Source organism: Helobdella robusta (genome assembly GCF_000326865.2).
Source record: "Helobdella robusta unplaced genomic scaffold HELROscaffold_10, whole genome shotgun sequence".
NCBI classification, from domain to species: domain Eukaryota; kingdom Metazoa; phylum Annelida; class Clitellata; order Rhynchobdellida; family Glossiphoniidae; genus Helobdella; species Helobdella robusta.
This window is the reverse complement of record NW_008703571.1, coordinates 329522-352120: the sequence shown is the minus strand read 5'-3', so window position 1 is coordinate 352120 and position 22599 is coordinate 329522. Positions and strand designations below refer to the sequence as shown.

The following is a 22599-nucleotide window of genomic DNA, read 5'->3' as shown; positions in this document are numbered from 1 at the left end:
TTTTTGTTTTTATGATTTATTAAATGATTGGTTGATTGATTGAATGATTTAATAATAATAGCTATAAAAAAATATTTAATAATTATTGTTATAATTATTATTTTTATTATTCATTATAATTCTCTAAAAATCTCCACAGAGTTAGAGGTGGAGAACTGTACCAGCACATAGCAGCAGACACCAAGATTGATGAAGAAGTTACAGTGAAGATTATGAGGCAGGTCTTACTAGGAGTGCAGTTTCTACATTCACACAACATAGCACACCTCGATATCAAGGTTTGCTTGTTTGGTTGCTTGTTTGGTTGCTTGTCTGTTTGATTTTCTGTTGGTTGAATGATTGGTTTGTTAGTTGATTGTTTGATTGGCTGGTTTGTTTTTGTCTGCTGGTTGGTTGAATGGTTCATTAGTTGGCTGGTTTATTTGCTGGTGATTTGGTTGGTTGGTTGGCTCATTGGTTGATTCACTGATTGATTAGTCGGTTGTAGATGGTAGTAGTGATAATTACGACGACGATGTAGAGCTGATGGTAGTGAAGAAGATGATGATGACGACGACGACGATGATGACATGAAAGAAAAAAGATCTATTTGATGAAATATAAAATGCCTGCCTGAGCCTGTGAGAGGAAACCTACTTGTTATTTTATTTTGAAATCATGAAAAGCATTTTATTTGCAAACAAAATTAATGCGCAGACATACCCACCTACATACATACAAACATACATGCATACAAACAGACAACACATACATACATGCATAAACATACATACTAACGGGCACATACAATAATAAATTTTCTTATCAACAATTTGGGTGTAGGCAGATTTGAAGATTTGTGAATTGATAAAAAAGAAAAAAACTAACCCCACACATACATACGTATATGCACACATTCACGTACACACATACACAGTATGTATGTGAGTGTACAAAGCATGCATATGATTATAATCTGATGTGATGATGATAACTGGAATAAGAATGGTAAATGTGTGATGTAGATGATAAAGATGAGTTTCAGGATGATGACAATGTTGGTGATGACGACGAAGATGATGGTGGTCGTAATGACTGTGCTAATGTTGTATTAATAATGATGGTGATGAGGAAAATAATGATGATGGATAGTTGTGCTTTGATATTTTTGTCAAGTTTTTTTTTTAAGTTTTGAATTTATAGATGCATGGATTTCGGGTTTTATTGCCATGTCTATTTGTTATTGTTATTCCTATTATTAATAATTATTATTTGAATTATTATTATTGTTGTTATTATTATTATTATTATTTCTCACTTGGTGTCACACCCATAATATATAAATCAAATACCTTTTTCTATCTATTCTCCTCTTATTTTTATTACTTTGTAGTAATTCATTGCTAATTAGCTAGCTGGCAGGAGTGTAGTAATTTTTTTATTTCTTCCACTGAATTATTTCTAGTATAATTTTACTACTACTACTTACTACTATTAACTATTAATATTACTACTACTACTACTACTACTACTACTACTACTACTACTACTACTACTACTACTACTACTACTACTACTACTACTACTACTAATGTTATTGGAATATATGCACTTATCCAGGCTTTTGTTGCTTTAATTTGTACTGCTTTTTATAATAATAATAATAATTATTATTATCGTTATTATTAGTTTTATTATTATTGTTATTATTATAATTGTTGTTGTTGTTTATTAGTGCTTGCTACCTTATGATTCAGGTGACATTAATATCAATAACATTACATACATTACTTACAAGATATATATACAAGACATCAGTCACTTAAATCTATCATGCTGCGATTTTCTCTCTCTCTCTCTCCTTCTCTTTCTCTCTCTTTCTCTATGTGTGTGTTTGTGTGTGTGAGTGAGTGTTTGTCTCTGTCTCTTGAGTGTCTTGAGTTTTGAGTGTGTTGACATGAAAGTATTTAAAGAATTTTATTCCTTATCAATAACAACAAAACAACTACCTGAATGACATCTGTAATTAAATCGACAAATAATTTTTTATAACTAAATAACTAATAATATATAAATAAATATATATAATAAAGAAATGGATAATTGAATAAAAGAATGATTGAATGAATGAACGAATGAATGAACGAATTAATGAACGAATTAATGGATGGATAGATGGATGGATAGATGAATGAATGAACAAATAAATAAATAAATATGCAAATAATAAATATTAAATTAAAATATTGTGTTGGTATTTACATATTTACTTATTTATGGTATTTTCATTAGATATCATTTTTGTTTCATCTCTGTTGTTGTTTATTGTCGTGCTGTCCATTTTAATTTATATATGCCCTGGATAAATCATATGAATGAATGAAAGAATGAGTGAATGAGTGAGTGAGCGAGTGAACCAATGAGTGAATCAATGAATGAATGGTTAATTAAAAAATATAGTTAATAAATAAATAAATGATTGATTGATGAAATGATTAAATGGGTGGATAAATGAATGAATGAAAGAAATGTATGAATGAATGATGAACAAACGAATGAATGAACAAACGAATGAATGAACAAAAGAACGAATGGATGAACAAACGAATGATGAATGAACAGAAAGATGAAAGTGGTAGACAACATCTTAATGTTCAAAGGAGAACAACATTTTTTAACATAAAAATGTAAAGTAAACAGTAGCTAACAACAAATGGCACGTGAAAAATAAGGAACAATATAAATAGATTTAAATATTATATATAGTACGCACGCACGTGTGAATATGCGTGTGTGTGATCGCTTTTTGTGTTTGTGCGTGTGTATGCGTCAGAGTATTTGTAAGTAGTGTGAGAGTGGTTTTTTTTTGTATTTAGCTAATCACTTGAATTAATTGTTTAAGAGCTGCTAATCTAGCCACATGATGAAAGAATTTTTGAAATAATTGCAAGACTCTTATGCACACGAAACGCATATATGAAGTGTTGTATACATACTATACAATAGATTATGTTGTCTTTAATTTGATAAAATTTGAAATTGAGTAGACTTGCCTTCCATGCCAGTGTTTTTGTTTTTGTCATTTTGACGTTGTTGTTTTTGTTGTCGTCGATGTTGTTAATTTTATTATTGTTGATGTCGTTGTTGTTATTGTTGATTTTTTTTGTTTATTTTTCAAGTTTATTTCCATTAAACAGTTCATTTGGCTGGAGTTTTTTTTTAAATTGTTGTGTTAATTATAAGACATCATTGATCCCTCACTGTGAAGACTGTGTTGGCAGTTGTGTTTGTGTCGTATTTATTTGTGAATGTATGTGTGTGTATGTGTGTGTTTGTGTGTTTCTATATGTATGTGTGTAGGTATCTGTATGTGTATGTGTGTTTGTGTGTGTTTCTATATGTATGTGTGTAAGTGTTTTTGTGTGAGTGTGTGTGTGAGAGTGTATGTTTAATTCTTTTTAGTTTATTTTGTTTTCAGCCTGTAAGTATTTGTATTTATACTTAACTAGATATATTGTTGTGCTGTTGTGCGTATTGTTGGCAAGCTTCCATATGTGAGTAAAATATTTAATGATAATTCGTCATCGTCTCGTTGTGTCTATTTCGTTATCATTATTATGTTCGTTATCATCAAGGACAGAGTTATTTATAGTATCTATGAGCTCAGAAACAAAGTGCTGTATTAGCACTCAATGATATTGTAGATATCATCTCAGAGATGTAGGCAGGCGAGCATGAGATTGTATATGTATGAAGTGTTTGTCGACATTTGAAATTCTAAGAAGTTTCACTATCAAAAGGTTAGATGTGTGTGTTGGCAGGGGTTAGAATTGGCTCAAGGTGCTTCTTGTGTAGCTTCAATCTAGCTTAAGTTTTTTGATGAAGTGATGTATTTTATTTATTTCTTTTTTAAATGAAACGGTTCATATTGTTCTATTTTTACTGCTTGTATGTATGTATGTTTGTTTGTATGTATGTATGTATGTTTATTCTTTAATTTTCTTTTTTAAATTATATAAACTTAATTTTTGTCCGTTACTTCATAAGCAAATTATCATATTTAAAAACCATAATACTCGATCCTTGAGATATAATTCTGATTTTTATTTTTCTAAACCCAGGTCAAATTTTTATATAAATTCAGTACTTTCTTTATCAATACATCTTTGGGATTTACTGCCAATATATGCTAAGAATTCATTGACTCTATGTTCTTATAAAACTATAATTAACAAATTCGTTCAAATTACTTTTCTTGATTAATTTTTAATATAGCAACTCGACCATTTAGTTTTATTGTCTTAATTTTCATATTACTCGAGAATGTTTTATTATTATTATTAGTGTATAGTTAAAAGAATTCCTTTCTCATCATCTATTATTTTTATATTTTGTTTATAATAGAATTAGTTTCATGTTTATGTTTATTACTATCCATAATCCTTTTCTATTGTGTATAGGTGGCCCTACAAGTTGATACTTCGGGTCTCCTAGCGAAAAACTGTTGTTATTTTGCTGAATAAAGCTATTTTTGAATTGAATTGAATTATGTATGTATGTACTTAGAGTATTTCCATGTGTATTTGATTGTGTGGTGTGCGTGCGTGCGTGGTTTGTATTTATATTTACATTTGAATTTACAAATGATTAATTGAGTGAGAGGTTTCTCATATTATTTTTCCTAGTTGTATGTTTCTGCATATATACCTTCTCTCTCTCTCTCTCTCTCTGTTTGTGTGTTTGTGTTCGTGTGTGTGGTGTGTGTGTGTGTGTGTGTGCGCGCGCGTTCATATGTGAGTATATGGATGTGTATGTATGAGTGTGTGTATCTCTTCCAATATTTGATACTGTGTAAAATAATCCTATTGTTAATTATGAAGGTAAATTCTCAGACCCAGATAAAATTGTGTGTATTTGCGATTTGTGTATATATGGTATTATGAGCTGTATGCTTTTGTATGCATTAATATACCAAGTATGTATGTATATTTTTAGTTATGTATTTTAGAGATGCGAGTTTATGTATGAATGGATTAGTCAATCAATCATTCAATCGACCAATTATTCAATCGATCAACTACCTAATTAATCACTCAACCGATCAATCAGTTAACAATTTGTCAGTCAATCAATCAATCGATCGACCAATCAATCAATCAATCGATCGATCAATCAATCAATCAATCAATCGACCAATCAATCGACCAATCAATTGACCGATCAACCAATGACAAACAGCCGCAGAACATCCTGCTAACGACCAACCACCTCTGCAATAGCGACATCAAATTGTGTGACCTTGGCCTTGCCAGAAACTTTAACGGCCACGAAGATCTCTTTGAAATCATCGGAACACCTGATTACGTTGGTACGTAGTGTGGTGTCTTACTGGATAGCTTTTTGTTGTGTTTTGTTGTGTTGTGTTGTGCTGTGTTGCATACCTTTCTCAATTTTTTTTTTGATTTGATTAAATGTAGACACATATAATAAATTAACAAATAAATATTTTTTTAAAATAATTATAAATTACCTATAAATATAAATAAATAAGTGTATATATATATATATATATATATATATGAATGTATATATATATATATATTTGTTTTACTGTGTAACATAATATATATTTGATATATCATTTATAAATTTAATTTAATAAATTCTTTATAAAGATTTATATATGGTTGGATGTGTGTGTTTGTACTTATGTGCGTGTGGGTATTTGTTCGTGGCTTTGCATACTTTGTTGTTCACTGATCAGATGAATGAATGAAGGAATGAATGAAAAAATCACTAAGTGTTGATAGAGAGATAAATGGAGGAATAAATGAATGATTAGATAGATGGATGGGTGAAATGATAGATAGATAGTTCTGGTATTATTATGGAAAGGAAGTTAGTAATGATGCGTTTGATGTACACGATAATTATTATTGTTATGGTGGTTATGTTGGTGGTGAATTTATTATTATTATTATTTGTAGTAATTGTTATTATTATTGTTGTCGTTTTATTGTTTTAATAATCATTCTTATTTCCTTATTATTAGCATATTATTGTTATTAATTTCGTTATTATTATCAAGTCTCTTTTTTCAGCTTATTTTTGAATAACATCAAAGTAATTTATTTTTAGAACTATAAACTAACGCCCACACACACACACCACACACACGCGCCCGCACGCACGCACGAGCACGCACACATGTACACGCAATAAATTTATAAATATTTAAATTAAAATTAATTTTTTTTATATTCCACTTACATTTCACAGCCCCAGAGATATTGGACTACCAAAAGTTGAACGCCACATGTGATATGTGGTTAGTTGTATATTTGTGTGTATACTGTGTGATTTTTGTTATTTCCACCACGTTTAACACTAAGTGATCATCGTCGTCGTCACACGTTATGCTATCACCATTACGTCGTCATCATCACATCGTCATCATGATCAGGAGCGTTGGAGTGCTATCTTACGTAATGCTCTCCGGATGTTCCCCGTTTGCTGGGAATACGAACCAGGAAACATTCCTGAACATATCACAAGTCAATCTCGAGTTTCCGGATTATCTATTTTCCGGCATATCATCGTCGGCAGTTGATTTCATAAAGAGACTTCTTGTCAAAGAACCAGAGTTAGTAATTACTAATTATTATTAATGTTGGGCTAGTGTAATGGTTAAGAGTGCCTGCTTCTGTGTCGCGGTGTCCGGGTTTGAATTCGGTGAAGCTAATTGTTTTAATTTTATTCTTATGAATAAGGAATAAACATCAACACACACACTTACGCATACATACATTTAAATCTAGGAGCCATTCTGGTTAGCTAACAAGTTTATACAGATTTACACATTTAAATACGCTTATACAGACGTGTACGTGGACACAAACATACACACAAATACAAACATACAAAGACACAGAAACACATTCACGCACAATTTAACTGATTCTCACTACTTGCTATGTTATATTTATGTTTATTTTGAGAGCCCAATTATAACCGGAGCTGTTAAATGATTTTATTATCAGTTGCTTTTACTTAGCCAGCCTTTTGAGTGTGTAATAACAGTAAGTAATCAAGAGATAGGGTAATGTAATTAAAACATGAACTGTGTGTGTGTGTGTGTGTTTGTGAGTGCGTGCAATCGCGCGTGTGTGAGTTCGTATGCGAGAGTTTGCATATTTGTTTCGGATATGTTTATATTTCACTATCAAATAAACAAAGAAAAAAACGCTAACAGAGACAGGATGACCGTTGAACAGTGCCTAGAACACTCCTGGCTCAGGCAATTCTCCATCTCATCGCCCACCGAACACGAACCGGTAAAAAAATCTAGATTAGGACTGGAAGGAGGGAGAGGATTAGACGAGGTCGGCAGTAGCTGCAGCAGCAGTAATGGCGTCAGCAACTTCAACAATATCCCAGGCACAAACGAACTAAATTTTTCCAATGTAATGAAATTTCAATTGGGCGAATCACTCGCGAATGATGGCGCTCACAACAACAACAACAATGAAAATAATAATATCAATAACTGTAACAATAGTAATAATAATAAAATCGGTAATGACGTCATACATACTTACGTCCAGATTAAGCGCTCCAATTCGTTGAACACTTTAAAGACGTTCTCAACCACTTCAAGCACTGCTAGCAATCGCGTTGATAGTTGCAGTAGCAGCTACAGTAGTAACAATACTTGTTGTTCTACTACTAGCAATAATAGTAGTAGCAGCTGTGGTAGTAGTAGTAGTAGTGGTAGTAGTACTACATGCGAAAGTAAATCATCACTTGTTAAGAACTCACAGAGTTGCAGCTGCAAAGAGAATTTATCTACAAATAACAATTTGCTTTTTTGGTCACTGCCTAGTAGTAATATTACTCACAGTTCTATGAATACTGCCATTACTTTAAACACTAACTTCAATAATATAGTACCAAACACTATTCATGAATTAGCAAATAGAGTAAATATTCATTCAAACAGTAGTAGTAGTAGTAGTAGTAGTAGTAGTAGTAGTAGTAGTAGTAGTAGTAGTAGTAGTAGTAGTAGTAGTAGTAGTAGTAGTAGTAACATTAAGAGCAGTGGTAGTAGTAGTAATATTAGTGGTAGTATTAGTAATGTTACTAAAGTTAATAGTAATTTGTTTGTACCTAAGCCTTTTGAGCCTTTGGGAATTCCTGCCTGAGTTATTTTTAGAAATTTCGAACCTTTATTCAAATTCAATGCTATTATATTTTAAATGGAAAAATAATTCTTTTTTGTTTTTATTTTTTCTTTGTTTTAATTTTTTGTTTGTTTGTTTGTTTTTGTATGGAATCTTTCATTTTAGTTTTATTTTTATAAATTTTTCAATTTATATTTTCATACTTTTTTTTCATCTCCTTACATTTAAAAGATTGTTTTGTATTGAATGTGTATGTATGTATATCCCTATGTGTGTTTGTATGTATGTGTGTACGTATGTATACCAAATTAATACATAAATTTACTTGCGTATTCGTTTGTTTGTTTGTTTGTATGTATGTATGTATACTTCTATACGTGTGTGTATACGTATAAATTTTTATCAATATTATATGTTTTATATATATATATATATATATATATATATATATATATATGTATCGAGATATTCCAGATAGTATGTTTATTAATCACTTAATGAAAACATGTAAACGTGCATGTATATACATGCGTGTGTTTGTAGTGGTCATCACTATATTATATTTAATACTATGTATATGTGTGTCCGTGTGCGTGTAAGTGTGGTGTTTGTGTGTATGTGTGGTGTGTGTGTGTGGTGTTACAAACAGTTTTTTTTGTCAACCTTTTATTTTCATAGGCAAAATGTTTGAATTACGGAAAATGCAAAGTGAACATAGGATGAATAAAAATAGGCTTATTTTTATTTTGTATTTTTTTTTAGAATATGTGAATATTTTTTTTATGTATAAATGTATAAATATACAGAAAACATGTATATGTTTTCTGTTTATTTGTTTGTTGGTTAGTTCGTTTGTTTGTGTCCCATATGTATGTGTAACTAAGTGTGTGTTTGTGTATGTGTGTGTGTGTGTGTGTGTGTGTGTGTGCGTGCGTACGTGCACACTTTATTATGTATGTGTACAGCTAAATATTCAGTACATATGCCTATATATTTTTCATACATGTTGCTTACTTTATGTATTGGTATGATTATATGTGTGTATTTATGTAATCGAAATACAGCCTATCTGCATGGTTAATTTGGATAACAACAGTTTCATTAAATTTTCATAATGAACTTGGATAACTTTCAATAAATTGGACAATTTCCAGTAAATTCTAGTAAGGAAAATTGAAAAGACAAACTTTAAATGGATTAATACCAACATATCGGTAGAATTCATACAATAATATATATATATATGCAATTATTGATGAATATATTTATATATATATATATAGAAGGAGAGAGGGAGAGAGAGAGAGAGAGAGAGAGAGATTAAATATGTCGTTTCTCTCTGTATTTTTTAGTACTTAGTTTTCTTGTCTATCCAATTTAATTATAGTTTGGTTTCACAGAAACTTGCTTTTTTCAATTCATAAAGTTGTTTGTCATAACTTTAATGATATATATATTATATTTTTAAATGCAAGCTTCAATACTATTTTTATTTATTATTTCTATATCAATCTTTTATTATAATTTAATTTGTTATTAAATAGGGAAAAAGCTTGAAGAAAAATAAATGGTTTACTTAGTTTTGATTCATTTTCATGTGTTTTTTATTTCATATCTATGGTCTTTATTTTTTTATGTAAATAAAATAGCAATAGTTTAAAATTGATTAGTTTGTTAGTTTAAATTTTAGTTTGTAAGCCAGCTTATATACACCTTCATTTTTGATCAAATGTACTGTCAGATAATAACTCACTCCCCCAAACACCACACACACACATATATATATATATGTGTGTGTGTGTGTGTGTACTGTACATATATATATTTATTGTAGTCTTTTAGTTTATACTATGTTATAGAACCAGGTCAATTAAATTCCATTAAATTTTTATATGTATATATACATATATGTATATTCTTAAAAATATATATATATATATATATATATATATATATATATATATATATATATATATTAAGACTGTCAGAAATGCAATTATAGGTGAAAATCACAGCATGTTCCGCGTTAGTTACTTCTTATTTAGCTTTTTAATTTATCTAACGGTAGATCATAAACCAAAATCGAAAAAAAAAGAGAGAAACAGATTAAATATGTTGTATGTCTGTGTGTTTTTAGTATTTAGTTTTCTTGTCTGTCCAATTTAATTATAGTTCGGTTTTCCCAAAATCTATACAGGAAGCTTATTAACGCGGAACATACTGTGATTTTTATCAATAATTTCATATGTGTATATGTGTGTATATACATACACATAAACTCATTAATGTTAGTACATGTATGAGTTGTAAAATTAAATAGGAAACTAACTAAAGTAAATTGTAATAAATTTTTTACAAGGCCTTGTTTTTTGTTTAAAGAGTTACCTATTTTTCGTATATTTTTAAGAAATTAAAAGAAAATTATTAAATATGGATAAAAACTCATTGTTTGAGAGAAAATACTGTCATTTGTTTAAAAGTTTTCGGTAATAAATTTCAGAAAAATAGTTTTGTTTTTTTTTTTTCGGCGGCGGCGTTACGGCCTAGTGGTTAAGGTTGCCTGGTGTTGTTTCGCGGTGCTTGCCGTACCCGGATTTGAATACGACAAAAGGGCTTTCCTACTTTTCGTCACATGCTTCGTTTTGCACGAATTCACGTACTAGTTTCTTTGGACATATGAAGTGTGAAATGGACCATGGGTAGGCAAACTACAGCCTGCGAAGCTATTTTATGCAACCCCCGAGGTCTTGTCGCCAAAAAAATGGTCGCCAGCCTGACATTATGAACCAAAAAAGGAGCCACAAATCTTAAAAAATTTCTCATGAGTCGAGAAAATTTGCTATTTAAGTACATATGCGGCCCTTCAAAGGTAAAATAGTTTTCAATGCGGCCCTCACTGCAAAAAGTTTGCCCACCCCTGCAATAGACCTTTTATTTGATAAAAAAATTTTTAATTTGTATGTATTTTCTTACCACACACATATACATAGCTTTTATATTATATGTGTGTATTTAAAATTTTTTTTTCTTGTATCTTATGTGTCTTGTGTTTTTCAGGACAGTCAATCAGGACATTGGCGACCATCGACCTCCACCAAACCAGATTCTTCTTCTAGCATAATCCGCTTTATATATGAGCATAAAAACGGTGCACTTATAATACATTGATAATAAGAGCAAAGAATTAATCCTGATAATTTTGGTTTTGGCTTTCCACAGTTTTATGTTTGTTGTTCCTATAAATTTGTATTATCTAATTTTAAAAAGTTTCACTAGGCACTTTAAAAATTAAAAAACCGTTCCCAAAAATTGATTAACATTAAATTGAAACGAAACTCTTTATCATTTAAGATTATCCGATGATTAATTCTATTTAATCTTCAAATATTTAATTAATTAAAAAATACATTCTGTGTAGTAATTTATTGTATGGCCCATCTGTTTAATGATTGTCTCAGTGGTTGGATATTTTAAAATTTTTTTTTTATTTTTTTTTTTATTTTTATTTATTGTAAAATTTAAATTAATTTATATAAGGTTCTAGTGAAAATGTTGATTCTACAGACAAACTAGGTTTGTTACTACTTTTTTAATTAATTTAGTTTAATTTTTAATCTTTTTTAATTTAATTAATGATGGGTTTGTTGATGTTTGTGATTGAACATTGAATAGCAATAGATTGATTGAATTTTATGTGAGGCCATGTTATGATAGTAACATACAAAACTTATGAAATACACATACAGACAAACACACACACACACATAATATTAAATTAATTTATTTATTTGTGATTACAATTATTTTTTTAGTTAAATATTTTTTTTTATTTTAGAAGTATCACCACTCAAAGAGTTTGCTGCTCTGGATCCAAGCTGGGAATTTAAGAAAAATGTTAGTACACATTTGATTGATTAGTTTATTGGGATGTTGATTGATTCATTAATTGGTTAGTTGGTTGGTCAGTTGGTTGGTTAGTTGGCTGGTTGACTGACTGACTGACCAGCTGACTGATTGATTGATCAGTTATACTTTTTCATCATATCCAGGAAGGAATTCCCATAGTTAACAAATACACTGGAGACGTGGAAGACTTGGAAAAGGTAGAGTACTAAATTAATTATTTTTCTATTAGTTTTTTTATGTTGTTGTTGTTATTGTTGGTGTTTTATCATTATTATTGTTGTTGTTATTATTATTATTGTTATTGTTGTTGTTGTTGCTATTATTATTATTGTTATTGTTATTATTATTATTATTATTATCATTATTATTATTATAATTACTGCTTTTGCTGTTGTAGTGCTAAATGATGAATGTTGAATATTAATTTTTCAAAAACTGTCTGGCGAAATATTTATAATAATAATAATTAAAAATACTAAACTAACAGTGATAACAATTATGAATAATAACAAAATAATATTAATGATAAAAGTATTAATAAAATAATAATAATTAAAAACACTAAACTAACAGTGATAACAATTATGAATAATAACAAAATAATATTAATGATAAAAGTATTAATAAAATAATAATAATACAATTTTTATAAAACATTGAATTGAAAATATGCCCTGCCAGGCAGTCGGCTTAAACAGACATTTTAAAAATTGACTGGTGAATTTTGAACAAGAAAATTATATGTTTTGCTGTTAATTTAATAACATTGATTTTACAACTGTTACCATTACTACTATTACTGCTGCTACTGCTACTACTACTACTACTACTACTACTACTACTACTACAACTACCACTGCTGCTGCTAGTACTGCTACAACTACTAACTACACAGGGCAGTCAGTTGACTTTTAGAAATGGCAATAAGCGGATTGACTTTGTACTAATTTGGGAGACAAAACCGACGGACAAAAAATACGAATCGAAGAAAGAGATCAGAGAAAGTTTTGAGAGGAACCTAGTCAAGGAAGGTCTCCAACTGGAATGGGATATACAGGTTTTGATGACGATGCTGGTGATAATGGTGATGATGATCGTAATTAAGTGATGATGACGACGGCGTTGGTGATTGTGGTTACGTCGGTAATAATGATGATCTTACCCACTAGCTGAATGGCTGGTTGATTGGCTGACTGGCTGGTTGAATGACTAACTGACCAACCAACCGACTGACCAACCGGCTTACCAACTGAGTGATTGCTCAATCTATCAATCGATAGACGAATTGCTAGACTGATCATTGACTTATGAGTAAATTAAAAGTATCCAATCATCATCCACATCCGGGAACAACCAGGAAGGGCGACACCTACAGTGCACCATGGTCCACGCTCCGCTCGAACTCCTCACCAGGTATGCTGGCATCTTGAAGATCAGAATGCCCATTGAAGAGGTCAGAATTCAAAAATAATAATAATAATAAATATTAATATTATTATTATCGTCACCGTAATTATTATTATTATAGTTATTATTATTATTGTTATTATTATTATTTTTATTATGATTATTATTATCGTTATCATAATTAATATTTCGTCATAATTTTATTTAGTTCTAATTGTTTAGACAAATTATCTTTCAATATCAATGTTTTCACATTCTTGCATGCAAATAGGCCAACAGTAAACAGTGATTATAAAAAAAACCACACCCATTGTCGAACACACACACACACACCACACACACACACTCACACACACACACACAGATATACAGACATACTTTTTACACATCTATAAAGAGAAACACACACAAACCGTCAGAAACAAACATGCAGACAAACAAACAAACAAACACATAGATACTTACCTGTTTATGTGGGATTATGATGAATATGAATGCACAGACACACACAAGAAAACACACACGCATATACATAGACGTACACACGCACACACATACACTTATACACACGTACATACTTACTTGAAGGAAGCGGAAGTGACCAGTAATAGGGAGATGTGGGACATGATGGACGATGCGGTCCTCAAAGTCCTGCAGCCATTCCAACTGGACCCCTTAAGAGTACCAAAGATTAAAAAAAAGTTCACCTATCCTTATGATTCTACTAAAACTTATTTGTTAGTTTTCTTTGGTCTTTTATTTGTAGTTGGCTTGTTGTTGTTGTTGGCAGTGTTTTGCAGTTGGATGAAAATTATCTCACTACCACTCAGCGTTTTGAGTTCCAGAAAAGTTTTCCAACTTTTGCATCACAATTTCACCTTATTATCACTACTAAATGGAAAATATTTTAAACAAACGCTTAAAATCAGTCAATATAACTGTTTTTTTTATATAGTAAAATTTCTTCATTTTTATGTTTTAAAACATAAAAAATAATTAATTCAACTCGTTCGGACTCTCAAAACATTCCGACCCCAACCGACTGCAACACTCTGGTTGTTGGAGGTGGTTGTTTGTTGTTGATGGTCTTGCTGGTATTTCTTTGACTTTCACCTCTCAAGTTTACACTATATTAAAGATAAAGGCAATAAATATTGAAAACGAACAAAAAATGAACGAACGAAACAGATTCTGTGGCGACGATGGCTGTGATTACGCCGACATTACGAATCCTAATTTTCTCCAAAAGCAACTCAGTGTCGGCAGTGGCAGCGGCGATCCCCACGTCAGCAACAATAACAACAACAACAATAACAACAACGACGACAATGACGTCATCATAAACATAGATAATTTAACGGTTCCAGATGAGAATATAATAAACGCGACGGATCTGCCGGACGTCAGTAACGATAATAAGTTGAATCGGAAGTTGTACTTTCTATTCTCCCATGCAACTCGCAGTAGAATAACGGATTACGTTCTAAGGAGGAAAGAGTACTTTAAGCCTCTGGGCCTTAAAACCGAGTATGGTTAGTTGGGTTTTGTGTATTTTTTTTGATGCTGTTGTTGTTGCTGTTGTTGGTAATATTAGTGTTGTTCGTTGATTTATTTGGTAGCAGTGTTGACTTTGTTGGGCTGGAGCTGGTCGTTACTGATTCATTCACACATTCATTCATTTATTTATTCATTCATTCATTCGTTCACACACCTATTCATTCATTCATTCGTTCGTTCATTCATTCGTTCGTTCGTTCGTTTGTTCGTTCGTTTGTTCGTTCGTTTGTTCGTTCATTCATTCATCCATTCATTCATTCATTCGTTCAGACGTCTATCCATCCATTCATTCATTCATTCATTCGTTCATTCACTATTATTATAATAATTATTGATAATAAATAATTATTGTTATTTGATTAATTATGGTTTTCTTAAATTATAACTAAGGTATAAAGCGACTGCTGGCCGATTCAGTATACAATGCAGCCTATCCATTGCACGAGGTTTTTCTTTTTGTTATTATTATTATTAATTATTTGTAATAATAATAGCAACAACAAATAATAATAATAAACATTAATAATAAAAATAAAAAGGGTTCCTGGAAGGAGAATTCTCGAATGAGCATGCGCAAACTCCTCTATGATAATTGGGCCAACTGGAGGTCATGGTACAAAGTTCAACCCCTTAATTATATTAGGTCACGATGATGACGATGGTGATGAGAATGATGATGATGGTGATGAAGGTGATGATGATGATGTTGGTGATGATGGTGGTTTAATGACGTGATTGATGATGAAGATGATGTACATGGAGATGTAGTAGTTACAAATGAATGATTGATTGAATGAATAAATGAATGAATGAATGAATGAATGAATGAATGAATGAATGAATGAATGAATGAATGAATGAATGAATGAATGAATGAATGAATGAACGACATAGGACTTACTTCGGCGAGAAGATCGGTCTCTACTTTGCCTGGCTCGGCTACTACACCTACTTCCTCATCTTTCCTTCCTTCGTTGGATTCATCGTCTTCGTCTACGGCATCTTCTCCATGGGTGATGATGTTGTCAGGTCAGTTCTGTTGACGATGAGGATGATGATGATGATGGTAGCGGTGATGATGATGATGATGATGATAATAATGTTGATGATGATGGTAGCGGTGATGATGATATTGATGGCGAGGATGACGGCTTGGTGGTTGAAGTTCGAAATACTCTACAGCTTGCTAATCAGATCTCGTTCGAATGCAAAAAAATTGCCACCAAGCAAACCAACAAACATTAATGCAAACGTACAAACAAACATTCACAGACAAACAAACAGACAGACAAACAAGCAGGTATATTCTGATAGGCTAGCGTTTACTGAATAAATTGCCTGCCAACGCATGCTGCATGATTTTTCATTTTGAAAAGCAGCATGGAACAATAAAGAAATAGCGCAGTAGAGAATATATTGATTTACAAACGAAGACAAGCAAGCGTATAACCACAGACAAACACACAAACTAACAAACGAACGAACACAAACGAACGAACAAACAAACAAACGAACGAACAGTAAGGAAAGCTGCGACGAACGCAACAACTTCACGATGTGTCCACTGTGCAACAAGTTATGCGCCTATTGGTCACTGGATCAGATATGCTCCAGTATCAGGGCTATGCATCTCTTCGATAACGGAGCTACCGTCTTCTTTGCTATCTTTATGTCGTTTTGGGGTTTGGTCGTTTGTCTGTCTGTCTGTCTGATCGTCTGTCTGTCTGATCGTCTGTTTGTTTGTCTGTCTGACCATGTGTTCGTATTTTTTTTTGTGTTTTAATTTGTTGTATTTATGAATGTTTGTTTTTGTATGTTTTGTATAATGTGTGTGTGTTTGGCTTGACGTTTGATCTGTATGTTTGTTTGACAATACCACCACTACTACTACTATTACTATTACTACTACTAATAATAATAATAATAATAATGATAACCAGCAACGATCTACTTGGAGATGTGGAAAAGGGAGCAAGCAGGGATACAGTTCCTCTGGGACTTGAGGAATTTCGAGGAGGAAGAAGTCTGTTGTTATTATTATTATTGTTATTATTATTATTATTATTATTATTATTATTATATTTATTGTTAGGAACCTCCAAGGCCAGAATATTTCACAAGAAAGGCCAAATCCAAATACGTGAAATACAATAAAACGACTAAGGTTTATTACATTTGTTCGTTCATTCATTTATTTATTCATTCATTTATTCATTCATTTATCTATTTGTTCATTCATTTACTCATTTATTCATTCATTCAATTAATTAATTTATTTATTTATTTATTACAATTTTCTCTTCAATAATCTTCAAAGGCATCAACAACAACAAACAAACAAACACAAGAGTGTGTGTGAACACACACGTGAAACGACGCATCACACGCACACAAACATTGTATGTGATAGGCGGGGATTTCTTTACAATCGAATCCAGTCACTGCAACAGCAGTGCCAGGCACTTTACCGTTATACTATCGCCCTGTCCTACGTAATAATAAATAATGATGATGAAGAGGATGTCGATGATGATGACGACGACGATATCGGAAATGATGATGATGATGATGATGACTTCGGGGGGGTTGTGTTTGATTGACATTTCAGAAGGAGGAGCCGTATTTTCCTTTTTGGAGAAGGCAGATTCCAGTTCATTGCGCCTCATTCTCTGCTGTCCTCTTTCTGGTTGGTTGTCGTTGTCGTTGGTGGTGGCGTTGTGTTGTTGTTGCTACTACTGCTGCTTGCTGCTGCTGCTGTTGATGTTTACTCCATGAAATTTGCTTCTGCTATATGGCTTTGTTAATGTTTGTTATTGATTTTAACGACACAAATTAACATTGCATCAACGACTCAGAAGGCAAAATAATAATAGCAACTTTTCACAAGACATTCATATACACACACGTACACACACACACGCACACACACACGTACACGCACACATACACGCACGCACACACCACACGTGCGCGCACACACAAACAGGTGGCCGTCGCGATAGCCTGCGTGGTAGCGATTGTGTTCTACAGAATTTCAATCATAACCAGCATCTACATGATGAACGACGAGCTACTCTATCAGAATGCAGCCATTGTAGTGTCGATCACGGCTGCCTGTATCAACCTGGTCGTCATCTTTATACTCAATTTTGTTAGTAACTTTGGTCTTGTTTGCTTGGCTGTGTGGTTAGGGTCAGTATCATCATCAATATCATCAGTGTCATCACCATCATCATCAGTATCATCACTATCATCATCATCAGTATCATCACTATCATCATCAGTATCATCACTATCATCATCATCATCATCGTCAGTATCATCACTATCATCATCATTACCGTCTACATGATACTCGATTACAACGTTTTTAATTATCATCTAATTAATAATATTAATAATCATAAAGATAATAATATTGATATATATTTATTTTTGCATCATCGTCATCATCATTTCTTATTAACGTCATCATCATCATCATCATTTATTATTAACGTCATCGTCGTCATCATCATCATTTCTTATTAACATCATCATCATCATCATTCCTTATTGTCGTCATCGTCAGTTCTACACGAAACTGGCGATCCTGCTAACGGAGTGGGAGTGCTTTCGAACCCAGTCCGAGTACGACAACAGCCTGACCTTCAAGTTGTACGTTCTTCAATTCGTCAACTACTACTCGTCTCTCTTCTACATTGCCTTCATCAAGGGCAGGTAGGTCGTTGGTGGTGCTGTGGTGGTTGTGGTGCTGTGGTGATGAAGATGACGCTGATGATGATGGCGAGGATGAAGAGGATGATGGTGATTGTGAGGTTGAAGATGATGATGATGTTAATGGTGAGGATGACGTTGATGATGGTAATGATGAGAATGAAGATGATGGTGATGATGAAAATAATAATAATTATTATTATAATAATAATGATATATTTATTTTTTTAAATATGACGACTCTAGGCTAGGAAGCCAAGAAAATTACCTGACAGTCTACAGTGGCTCGCAGAGACAAGAAGAGGTGTGTGTGTGTGTTTGTTTGTTTGTGTGTTTGTGTTTGTTTGTTTGTGTGTGTGTGCATTTGTGCGTATCTGTCTAGTGGATTTTTATTTATGTATGTTTGTTTTTTGAGAATATGTGTGTGTGTGTGTGTTGGTTTTTTGTGGTGCTTTTATTTATTTGTGTTTTGTGTGTATGTGTGTTTGTGTTTGTGTGTATGTGTTTGTGTGTGTGTCTGTGTGTATTTTGTTTGTGTGTGTATGTGTTTTGTGTGTGTGCGTGTTGTATTGTTTTCACATCTGACCTCAGTGTCAAGGCAGTTGTTTAACGGAGCTCTGCATACAGCTGGCTATCATCTTTGTCGGTAAGCAGCTCATTCAGAATACTCTCATCGAGATCTATCTACCGTATGTGTTTGTGTGTTTGTTTGTTTGTGTAATTGTTTGTTTGTTTGTGTGTTTGTTTGCGTTTGTTCGCGTTTGTTTGTTTGTTTATATGCTCATTGTTTTCATCCACTCATTCATCCACTCTTTCATCCACTCTTTCATCCACTCATTCATTCATTCACTCATTCATTCATTCACTCATTTATTCACTCATTCATTCATTCATTCATTCACTCAGTCTTTCACTCACTCATTTACTCACTCATTCATTCACTCAGTCGCATAAAAAGATGGCTGAAGAAGAAGCTGTGTACATCACGAGAGGAGCGCCAACTAATGAAGCACTACAAACCATGGGAGAAGGATTATGCACTGGAAGATGTTGGCTCCATGGGTCTCTTCAATGAATACCTCGAAATGAGTTTGTTGTTGTTGTTGGTCTTATGTGTGTTGTTGTTGTTGTTGTTGTGTGTGTGTGTGTGTGTGTGTGTGGTTTGTTTGTGTGTGTGTGTTGTTTGTGTGTGTGTTTTGTAGCTGTTGATTGTGCTACTATGTTGTTTGTTTAGTGTTTTGTTGTTTTGTTTTATGTTGTTGCTAGTTAGAGTTGCTTGTGTGTTTTTTACGACAAATTTACATTTACAAACAAACAAACACATACACATTCACTTTTGATACAAAACTCACACAGACACACACACACACACGCACACACACACACGCACGCTCGCACAGTGATTCAGTTTGGCTTTGTAACGTTGTTCGTGGCTGCATTCCCACTTGCTCCATTCTTCGCACTCATCAACAACATCATCGAGCTGAGGTCAGATGCCAACAAGTTCGTCACTCAGTTGAGGAGGGATGTGCCCATCAGGACTGCTACTATTGGTCGGTTGGCTGGCTGGCTGGCTGGCTGGTTTTTGATTTGCTGGTCGGCTGGCTGGTTTTTGATTTGCTGGTCGGTCTGTTGGTTGGCTGGCTGGCTCTTCATTAATAGATTGGTTGGCTGAATGGCTTGCTTTTAATTGATTAGTTGGTTAGCTGGTTGTTTTTGAATGGTCGGTCGGCTGGTCGGCAAATTGTTTTATAATTTGTTGGATGGCTGGCTGTTGTTGGTTAAATAGTTGGTTGGTTGTTTGTTGTTTGGCTAGTGAAATGACGTATTATTCAATGTTATTATAACGTGATACATATTGATGGATGATATAATGATACATATCCTGATGGACCCCCAACAAAGGCATCTGGTACGATATCCTCTACGGCCTCTCCAAGTTCTCCATACTGACGAACGTTAGTGAAGATGGCGTGCCAGTGCGTCTGACTAACCTGTGTCTCCTCACTGGATGGACGAATTACTTTTCTTTCTTTCTTCTTTAAACATTTCTTCAGCTCATCTTTTGCTGTGTAGATGGATATGATTGGTAGACTTTAAAAACATTCAAACATCCGAATGTAAAATTCATTTACACATAAGCATACACAGTCGTACACAAACACAATTACACACCCACACGTACACACACATACACGCACGTACACACACACACGCACGTACACACACACACACACACGTACACACACACAAACACAGGCCTTGATAATAGCCTTCACCTCCAGCTTCATACAGCGACAGTTGTACACACATGTGTACAGCACAAGTGGCTCTCTGGACGGGTTTGTCAACAATAGTTTGTCCTTCTTTAATGTTTCCGACATGCCTGAGAATGTCGCCCCGCTTGAAGTTCTCATCAAGCCAAGGTTTCTTGGATTGAATGGATGAATGGATGGATGAATGAATGTATGGATGAATGAATGAGTGAATGAATGAGTGAGTAAGTGAGTGAGTGAGTGAGTGAGTGAATGAATGAATGAATGAATGAATGAATGAATGAATGAATGAATGAACGAACGACACGCACCGAACGACACACACGCACACACGCACAGATACAACGGCACAGTATTCTGCCGCTATCAAGACTACAGAGAGCCACCCTGGTCTAGCAGAAAGTATAAGTACTCAGCGCAGCATTGGAATATGGTGGCCGCCCAGTTCATATTCGTTTTGATTTTTGAGGTTCGTCGTCGTCGTCGGTGTCGTCGTTGTTGTTGGTGGTGGTGTGTTTTGTTGAGTTTTTGTTGTGAATCTTGCGCGTGTTGTTGTTTATTTTGTGTTGTTTTAGCTAGCAAAAAGTAAAGGTTTTTTCCACCCCATCTAGAACCTTATCGTCTTACTGGTCGGTCTGATAGCCTACATCATCCCGGACGTGCCCTACAAACTGCACCAGCAGATGCGTCAGGAAACCATCCTCACACACGAACTTGTCCTAGAAACTGAACTAAAGAGAGCCAAGGGGTCGGGTGGTGAGGTCCTGTCGAAGGGAGAAATCGATGACATCAAGACGAAAGTTTCTGAGAAGATGAATAACATCATCAAGAAGGTGGTCGTCGTCGGTGCTGATGGTGAAGGGCACGGGGAGCCAACCGGAAAGCCGGCCCGCCATGTCGGTGATCTAAAGGAGAATGAAGGTTTCCAGCATGCTCTAGATTGAGTGGTGTTCATCATTTTTTAGCTTTAATTACGTCATATTTATTAATTTATAATATATTGTTATGTTATAATAATAATAATATTATTATTATTATTACTCATATTATATTATATTAGTTTGCATTTATAATTGGTATTTTTATGATAGAAAGATAAATGTATTTTTGCACGCTATTTATATTTTTCTCAATTAAATCAAAATGAATGAAATAATAATAAAATTATATTATTATTATTATTATTATAGTTGCTTATGTTTTATTAAGATTTTATTATTATTATTATTCTGTGTCAAATAGCCTTCAATGATCTTCACATGATTTTGGAATGTGATCTGTTGTTTATAGACGTTCATAATTTGTATTAATCTGTTCATTTTATTCACTCATTCATTCAGTTATTCAGTCATTCATTTATTCATTCATTCATTTATTCAGTCATTCATTTATTCATTCATTCATTTATTCATTCATTCATTCAATCATTCATTCATTCTCGTATTTATTTCTAGCACTTAATATTAATTATTTCACGGTTAGCATATTTTAGCTGGATCATAAGCCTTTAAAATGATTCAATTTATAAATATTTAAAACACCATGATTGTGTGTGCGTGTGTGTGAGTGTGTGTGTG

General features: G+C 33.0%; 2 protein-coding genes across 2 annotated transcripts in view; both read left to right on the top strand.

Annotated features, from left to right (window-relative positions):
- Positions 1–8413, top strand: part of HELRODRAFT_108795 (hypothetical protein) — a 9563-nt gene extending 1150 nt beyond the window's left edge. The window contains exons 3-7 of the mRNA XM_009011736.1: positions 140–278; positions 5218–5347; positions 6259–6307; positions 6443–6622; positions 7232–8413. Of these exons, the coding sequence (XP_009009984.1) occupies positions 140–278; positions 5218–5347; positions 6259–6307; positions 6443–6622; positions 7232–8180 (1447 nt within the window). The 3' untranslated portion in view covers positions 8181–8413. The remainder of the gene's footprint in view (positions 1–139; positions 279–5217; positions 5348–6258; positions 6308–6442; positions 6623–7231) is intronic.
- Positions 8414–12963: 4550 nt separating this feature from the next.
- Positions 12964–21966, top strand: HELRODRAFT_71534 (hypothetical protein; the record flags this gene model as incomplete). The annotated part of the gene is made up of 21 exons (XM_009011735.1): positions 12964–13122; positions 13423–13518; positions 14061–14213; positions 14893–15004; positions 15420–15475; positions 15569–15672; positions 15924–16058; positions 16551–16711; positions 16970–17052; positions 17122–17193; positions 17638–17715; positions 18016–18180; positions 18601–18749; positions 18993–19050; positions 19338–19447; positions 19705–19835; positions 20147–20299; positions 20652–20704; positions 21006–21172; positions 21362–21491; positions 21634–21966. Coding segments are annotated over 21 exons (2658 nt in total), but the record flags the coding sequence as incomplete, so codon positions are not given.
- Between the last annotated feature and the right edge of the window lie 633 nt (positions 21967–22599).